The sequence below is a fragment of the Amblyraja radiata genome, chromosome 38, assembly GCF_010909765.2.
Source record: "Amblyraja radiata isolate CabotCenter1 chromosome 38, sAmbRad1.1.pri, whole genome shotgun sequence".
In the NCBI taxonomy this organism is placed as follows: domain Eukaryota; kingdom Metazoa; phylum Chordata; class Chondrichthyes; order Rajiformes; family Rajidae; genus Amblyraja; species Amblyraja radiata.
The window spans coordinates 2,273,376-2,282,344 of record NC_045993.1 but is presented as its reverse complement, the minus strand read 5'-3'; the positions used below and the strand labels follow the sequence as shown (position 1 = coordinate 2,282,344).

At 49.0% G+C, this 8,969-nt stretch overlaps 1 protein-coding gene across 1 annotated transcript; it reads right to left on the bottom strand.

Moving 5' to 3' along the window:
• Positions 1-722: 722 nt before the first annotated feature.
• On the bottom strand, positions 723-5,572 carry hrc (histidine rich calcium binding protein; the record flags this gene model as incomplete). The annotated part of the gene is made up of 5 exons (XM_033013265.1): positions 723-1,015; positions 1,830-1,866; positions 2,148-2,202; positions 3,700-3,768; positions 5,438-5,572. Coding segments are annotated over 5 exons (333 nt in total), but the record flags the coding sequence as incomplete, so codon positions are not given.
• Positions 5,573-8,969: the final 3,397 nt, after the last annotated feature.

The following is an 8,969-nucleotide window of genomic DNA, read 5'->3' as shown; positions in this document are numbered from 1 at the left end:
TGTCCTATCTGGGACACACGACAATAAACTCACTTGACTTGATATTGTTTAGTATTGTATATATTACTGCAATAATTGATCACATTTATATTTGTTGAACAGGATCAGGAGGGAAATAAAGGAATGAGTCACAGTAAGACAGAGAGGGGGGGGCAGCCCCCCACAATTTAATCATAAATAGTTAGACCGGGAGCAGCCTGGCTCAGAGAGACGAGAGGAAGTCCATTCACAGGGCGGCAGAGGGAGGGGCTCTTTAAAAAAAATACCAGGGTGGGGGGTGGGGGGGGGGGGGGGGGGGGGGGGAGAAGCCAAGAGCACAGCAAGGAGGATTTAGGGGGCGACTAGTCTTTGGGCTGAGGAGATTAGCTGGGAGTTTGTCTCCCGTCTCGAGACACTTTGCAGTGGAGAATAGGAGGGGGGAGGATTGCAGTTGGGAGATAGGGGGGGGGGGGGGGAGAGAAAGTAGAGAGGGATTTCTCTGGGAAGTCAGTCCCTCCATCCAGCCTGTGGGTGAGGTGGAAGGGGCTTGGTGCCTGGTGTGAATCCAGGGAGAGACACATACAGAGTGCTGGAGTAACTCAGCGGGTCAGGCAGCATCTGTGGAGAACATGGATAGGTGACGTTTCACAGAGTGCTGAAGTAACTCAGCGGGTCAGGCAGCATCTGTGGAGAACATGGATAGGTGACGTTTCACTGAATGCTGGAGTAACTCAGCGGGTCAGGCAGCATCTGTGGAGAACATGGATAGGTGACGTTTCGGGGCGGGACCCTTCTTCAGACTGATTGTAGCGGGGTTGGGGGTGGGGGAGGGGGGGGTATATACTGTGGCGGTTCCTCAGGGCAGGAAGTTTACAAAACAGTAACGAGAGCCCGTCAGGTGAACACACAGTGTGGGACACAGGGTGGTGGGTGGAGGTGCCTGGGCCTGGGGGCGTCGGGGAGACATCTGTCCGAGACCCTGCCCACACATGGACCCGTCTAGTGCTCAGGCTGGTCAAATATGTTCGCAATGGATCTGAAAGAGAGAGAGATCAGTACAATTAAAACACAAAGTACTTATGCTACGACACGATACGATAGAACGCGTGTGTGTGTGCGTGTGCATGCGTGTGTGTGTGTGTGTGCGTGTGCGTGCGTGTGTGTGCGTGCATGTGTGTGTATATATATAATGTGTCCTATTCTTTGATTATGCAGGTGGTCTTGCCGAGGCAGCATAAAGTATAAATTAAGTCAATGGAGTCTGAAGAACCCGAAACGTCACCCATTCCTTTTCTCTAGAGATGCTGCCTGTCCCGCAGAGTTACTCCAGCGTTTTGTGCCTATCTTCTATGGGAGGGAGGTTGGTTTGTGTGATGGTCTGGGCTGCGTCCACAATTCGCTGCGATTTCTTGCGGTCTTGGATGAAGCTGTTACCAAACCGTGCTGTGATGCGTCCCGGTAAAATGCTTTCTACGGCGCATCTGTAGAAGTTGGTGAGAGTTGTGTGGGACATGCCGAACTTCCTAAGCCTTAGCCGAATCAACCCTCTCTCAGTTACGCTGTGTGATGTGGTCACAGCAATCTCATTTTGCCGAAAATAGACACAAAAAGCTGGATTAACTCAACGCGACAGGCAGCATCTCTGGAGAGAAGGAATGGGTGACGTTTCGGGTGGAGACTAAAGAAGGGTCTCGACCCGAAACGTCACCCATTCCTTCTCTCCAGAGATGCTGCCTGTCCCGCTGAGTCACTCCAGCGTTTTGTTTCTACCTTCGGTACAAACCAGCATCTGCAGTTCCTTCCTACACAAGAAAGTTGCCTCTGTTGTTCAACAGGAAATCTTTACTTACTGATATATTGTTGATGAGAACTCATCTACGTAGCTCCCTGGAATGAAGGAAAAGAGAGGCGTTTAGTGCTTGTTAAACGGGCAATCCTAATCCAGAGTAGCAGAGCCGCAGTGCTGTACAGCATGGAAACAGGCCCTTCGGCCCGACTTCCCCATGCCGACCAAGGTGTCCACCATATCCATTTACCTGTACTTCCATTTGGATTCACCTATAACCCGTTGCGAACATTGGAACTGAGTGATACAGCGTGGAAACAGGTCCTTCGGCCCAACTTGCCCACACCCACCAACATCTCCCATCTATATTAGTCCCACTTACCTGGCTTGCAAACTGTTTCACATATGACAGGACAGACGTGGCATAGCTGGCAGTACTGTGGGGAGAGAGAAGAGAGAGGTGGGTGTCAGACGTGGACATAACACTCCATTCAGTGGAGGGTCTGTGGTGGAAGAGCAACAAGTTATCTGGGCCATGACTCCACCCGTGGGAAGCATCGGCCACATCTTATCCTCAACCTGCCTCGCACAGCCAGCAAGATCCCATCTCCAATCTTTCCTGCTTTTATTTCAAATTCCCAGGATTGGGCAATGTTTAGCTTTCACAGGTCCATGATACAAGTAATAGGAGCAGAATTAGACCATTCGGCCCATCAAGTCGACTCCACCATTCAATCATGGCTGATCTATCTCTCCCTCCTAACCCCATTCTCCTGCCTTCTCCCCATAACCCCCGACACCCGTACTGATCAATAATCTATCTATCTCTGCCTTAAAAATATCCACTGACTTGTGGCCTCCACAGCCTTCTGCGGCAATGAATTCCACAGATTCACCACCCTCTGACTAAAGAAATTCCTCCTCATCTCCTTCCTAAAGGAACATCCTTTAATTCTGAAGCTATGACCTCTGGTTCTAGACTCTCCCACTAGTAGAAACATCCTCTCCACATCCACTCGATCCAGACCTTTTCACTATGCGGTAAGTTTCAATAAAGACCCCATCATCCTTCTAAACTCCAGCGAGTATATAGAAACATAGAAAATAGGTGCAGTCGTAGGTCTTTCGGCCCTTCGAGCTAGCCATTCAATGTGATCACGGCTGATCATCCAGAATCAGTACCCCGTTCCTGCTTTCTCCCCATATCCCTTGACTCACAATGACTGGCGGTGCTGGCTCGAAGGGCCGAAGGGCCGAATGGCCTCCTCATGCACTTATGTTCTATGTTTCTATGTTTCTATGACTCCGTTAGCCCCAAGAGCTAAATCTAACTCTCTCTTGAATATATCCAGTGAATCGGCCTCCACTGCCTTCTGTGGCAGAGAATTCCACAGATTCACAACTCTCTGGGTTAAAAAGTCTTTCCTCATCCCGGTCCTAAATGGCCTACCCCTTATTCTTAAACTGTTGGCCCCTGGTTCTGGACTATTATATATAATTACCCAATACATAATATTATTCTACAATATATAATATCATATATTCATCCGGATATGAATGAATCTGTGATATTTATGATATTTAATATATTCATTCAGACGTGGATGTATCCTGGTCCCTACATGATCCTGACTTTTCTCAACAGACGGGGATCACAGACTTTTTTTTTTGGTGAATCTGTGGAATTCTCTGCCACAGAAAGTAGTTGAGGCCATAGTTCATTGGCTATATTTAAGAGGGAGTTAGATGTGGCCCTTGTGGCTAAAGGGATCAGGGGGTATGGAGAGAAGGCAGGTACAGGGTACTGAGTTGGATGATCAGCCATGATCACATTGAATGGTGGTGCAGGCTCGAAAGGGCCGAATGGCCGACTCCTGCACCTATTGTCTATGTTTAACGCTGCAACGGTGGGCTGCGTGTCGCATGTTCCTTACCTGGCAGTCTTCGCAGTACTCACTCTTGTCACCCTCTTTACAGGGGCACTTGTCGCATTCCCCGCAGTGCTGTGGAAAGAGGACACATGCGTCACTGTAGGCCCAGCGGCAGCCTGGACCTCAATTAGATCAGGCCTCAACCCTTCCAACATGTCGGCGAGGCCACATTTAGAGTACCGTGTAGGAATGAACTGCAGAAGCCGGTTTAAACCGAAGATAGACACAAAAAGCCGGAGTAACTCAGCGGGACTGGCAGCATCTCTGGAGAGAAGGAATGGGTGATGTTTATCGGGACGGATCTCGACCGAATCGTCACCCATTCCTTCTCTCCAGAGATGCTGCCTGTCCCGCTGAGTTACTCCAGCTTTTTGTGTCTATCCTCGGCTTAGAGTATTGTGTTCAGTTCTGGGCACCATGTTATAGGAAAGATGTTGTCAATATGGGAAGGGGGCAGAGAAGATTTACGAGGATGTTGCCAGGATTCGATGGGCCCGAGCTATAGGGAGAGGTTGTGTAGAGCGCAGGAGGATGTGGGGTGATCTTATAGAGGTGTACAAATTCATGAGAGGAATAGATCGGGAGCCTCTTGCCCAGAGCAGGGGAATCGAGAATCAGAGGACATCGGTTTAATCTGAGGGGTGGGGGTGGGGAAAGATTTAATAGGAACCTGAGGGGTAACTTTTTCACACAAAGGGTAGTGGGTGTATGGAACGAGCTGCCACAAGAGGTAGTTGAGGCTGGGACTATCGCAACGTTTAAAAAAACATTTGAACAGCTACAAGGAAAGGAAAGGTTTGGAGGGACATGGGCCAAACGCGGGCAGGTGAGACGAGTGTAGATGGGGCATGTTGGTTGGCGTGGGCAAGTTGGGCCGAAGGGCCTGTTTCTGTGCTGTGTGAGTGTATGACACTGGGCAGGCGGATCGGACGCGGCCTGTAGCGGCCAGGAGGTCATGGTGGAGGTCACGGGCAAATCGCCATGCCAGGCTGACCCCTTAAACCCCGTGTGACCCCGTGTCGTCTCCAGAACAACGGGCCTTTATGGCCAAGTTAAGATTCAACATTTTTCACAACTCCAAACTTGAAACAACAAGAATCCGCTCCGTCCAGCGATCCCCGCACATTAACACTATCCCACACACACACTTGGGACAATTTAATAATAATAATAATAATAATAATAATAATGGATGGGATTTATATAGCGCCTTTCTAATACTCAAGGCGCTTTACATCGCATTATTCATTCACTCCTCAGTCACACTCGGTGGTGGTAAGCTACTTCTGTAGCCACAGCTGCCCTGGGGCAGACTGACGGAAGCGTGGCTGCCAATCTGCGCCTATGGCCCCTCCGACCACCACCAATCACTCACACACATTCACACACATTCACACACAGGCAAAGGTGGGTGAAGTGTCTTGCCCAAGGACACAACGACAGTATGCACTCCAAGCGGGATTCGAACCGGCTACCTTCCGGTTGCCAGCCGAACACTTAGCCCATTGTGCCATCTGTCGTCCCAATTTACACTTACACCAAGCTAATTAACCTACAAACCTGTACGTGGGTTTATCACTGATGCCAGGGCTCGATGTTCCGCTCATGCCCAGCCCACATTGACACTTGAGAGGGCATCCCATGGTGGGCGATGCCCAGAGTCTGTGACTCAGTCTGCTGCGGGAGCCAGCCCAGTAGACCCTCTGATCAACCCCCCCCCCCCCCCCGACACCACTCTTACCTCACAGAAGGCACAGTAGCTGCAGAGACTGCCATCCTTGTAGTCCTCTTCATCATCATCATCATCTTCATCATCATCATCATCCCCTGCAGCCGGGGAACACAAGGGTAAAGGGTTGGAACAACGGACAAAGACTCAACGACCTTCACCGCCACTCCCTCACCGCATTCACTGCAAGAAGGAACGGCGCAGCGGGTGGAGCTGCTGCCTCACAGCGCCACGGACCCCGCGTTCCATTCTGACTACAACTGCTGTCTGTGTGGAGTTTGCACGTTCTCCACGTGACCGTGTGGGTTTCCTCCCACACTCCAAAGACATGCGGGTATGTAGGTTAATTGGCTTCGGTAAAAATTGTAAATTGTCCCAAGTGTGTGTGTGTGTGTGTGTAGGATAGTGATAGTGTACGGGCTGGCCGTGGTCGGCACGGACCCGGTGGGCCGAAGGGCCTGTTTCAATCGATATGGATCAGTCAACGGAGATATTTAAGGCAGAGATAGATAGATTCTTGATTAGTGTGACAATGGGGAGAAGGCAGGAGAATGGGGTTCAGGAGGGAGAGATAGATCAGCCATGATTGAATGGCATAGATGGGCCGAATGGCCTAATTCTGCTCCTATCACTTGTAAACTTTCCACGCTGCATCTCTAAAGTCTAAAGGCTTCTCAGTCCGCACCTTCTCCAGAGCAATAAATGACAGTGAAACTCAGATTTAAACGATCAAAAGGAAATAGAACAAATAACAGCTTCCAAAGCAGTAACATTACTAGAATAGCACAGACCCAAGTCAAGGCAAGAAATATGTTATGCATTTGCTGTTGTGGAGGAAGGGAATACAAAGTTGTGACAATGACCTTGTGACCCAGGGGCTAATTTTAACAAACTCAATATTGCTTGTGGGGTTAAAAATCTGCCATTGCATTCAGGATTGTGAATCTCGTCACATCTACATCTGGTGGCTTGGAATAGTCACCCTGAAGCAGGGTCCCGCATATCAGCCCAATTAATGAACAAGATTCAGCAGAATCACCACTTTAACAGCGCTGTCAACATTGCTAATCTGACAGCATTTGGTTAGCCCGGAGAGACAGAGTGGGATAAAGTCTGTGGAATTCATTGCCAAAGCAGTGAGGGTTTGCAGGTTGGGTAGAAAGGAACTGCAGGTGCTGGTTTAAACTGAAGTTAGTGCTGGAGTAACTCAGCGGGACAGGCGGCACCTCTGGAGAGAAGGAACGGGTGACGTTTCGGGTCGAGACCCTTCTTCATGAGAAAAACATTTTTCACACAGAGAGTGGTGAATCTCTGGAACTCTCTGCCACAGAAGTTAGTTGAGGCCACAGTTCATTGGCTATATTTAAGAGGGAGTTAGATGTGGCCCTTGTGGCTAAAGGGATCAGGGGGTATGGAGAGAAGGCGGGTACAGGATACTGAGTTGGATGATCAGCCACGATCATATTGAATGGCGGTGAAGGCTCGAAGGGCTGAATGGCCTACTCCTGTACCTATTTTCTATGTTTCTATATTTCTATGTTTCAGACTGCATAGGGATAAGGGAAACGACAGATTTAGACGGTGATGTAGAGAGATAAAGAATAATGGATGAAAGATATGCAAACAAGTAACGAGAATAAAGGAAACCGGCCATTGTTGGCTGTTTGCTGGGTGAGAACGAGAAGCTGGTGCGACTTGGGTGGGGGAGGGATGGAGAGAGAGGGAATGCCGGGGCTACTTGAAGTGAGAGAAATCAATTTTCATACCACTGGGCTGTAAGCTGCCCAAGCGAAATATGAGATGCTGTTCCTCCAATTTGTGTTTAGCCTCACTCTGACACTGGAGGAGACCGAGGACAGAAAGGTCAGTGTGGGAATGGGAAGTAGAATTAAAGTGTTTAAGAAGGAACTGCAGATGCTGGAAAACCGAAGGTAGACAAAAATGCTGGAGAAACTCAGCGGGTGCAGCAGCATCTATGGAGCGAAGGAAATAGGCAACGTTTCGGGCCTGAAACCCTTCTTCAGACATTAAAGTGTTAACCAACCGGGAGATCAGGCGGACTGAGCGAAGGTGTTCTGCGAAACGATCGCCCAGTCCACGTTTGGTCGGGACACTGTTTAAACTAAACTTAATAGGAACGGGTGACGTTTCGGGTCGAGACCCTTCTTCAGACTGAACTATCCTCGGGTTAATTGGCCCAGGTGTGTAGGGAGTGGATGAGAAAGTGGGATAACATGGAACTAGTGTGAAAGGGTGATCGATGGTCGGCACGAACTCGGTGGGCCGAAGGGCCTGTTTCTATGTTTTATTTTTCAATCATTAATACACACAAATTCAATCAGTCTGAAGAAGTGTCCCAACCTAAAATATCACCTATCCATGTTCTCCACAGATGCTGCCTGACCCGCTGCGTTACTCCAGCACTCTGTGAAACGTCACCTATCCATGTTCTGCACAGATGCTGCCTGACCCACTGAGTTACTCCAGCACTCTGTGAAACGTCACCTATCCACGTTCTCCACAGATGCTGCCTGACCCGCTGAGTTACTCCAGCACTCTGTGAAACGTCACCTATCCATGTTCTCCACAGATGCTGCCTGACCCGCTGAGTTACTCCAGCAATCTGTGAAACGTCACCTATCCATGTTCTCCACAGATGCTGCCTGACCCACTGAGTTACTCCACCAATTGTGTCTTTCAATACTTAATGACAATTTGGTGTCATATTCACCAACTCCCATGTGTGTTATATTATGCACTGGTTCAACTTTCTGAATAATGTTCTGTAGTCTATAAGATGAATAGGTTGTAGTTTTTACTCTTGTGATGGCTAGGTTCTTTTGAAGTGGTTTACAATCCTCCTGTATTACAACAACAGGGCTTGATTCAACAATATATCACAGGCACTGTGGGCCAAAGTGCCTGTTACTGTCCTGTTCTATGTTGTCTCATGTGGTAGAACTCTTTATTTTAGTTTAATCTAAAACCCGTTCTGGTTAGCAGAGTCTAAAGGCTGTGGGTTGAAATCCCACTCCAGAGACCTGGACACACGGTGGCCCAGCGGGTAGAGCTGCTGCCTCACAGCGCCAGAGACCCGGGTTCGATCCTGGCCTCGGGTGCTTGCTGTCTGCGTGGAGTTTGCACGTTCTCCCCGTGACCGTGTGGGTTCCCTCCGGGTGCTCCGGTTTCCTCCCACACTCAAAGACGTGCGGGTTTGCAGGTTAATCCGCAAGATAACAAAGTAAGACAACATGGAACAAGTGTGAACGGGTGATCAATGGTCGGCATGGACTCGATGGGCTGAAAGGCCTGTTTCCATGCTGTGTCTCTAAACTAAGAAAAAACAAGATGCCTGAAGAAGGGTCAAAACCTGAAGAATCACCAATCGATCAATCGATCAATCAGTCATCATAACTGACTTTTGCTTTGAATGCTCCAATCTTTCATGCTTTTATTCCAAATTCCCAGGATTGGGCAATTTTCTGCGGAGCGTTATCAAGCGTTATCTGCGGAGGGCGCTCAGCATCGCCAAGGACTGCTCTCA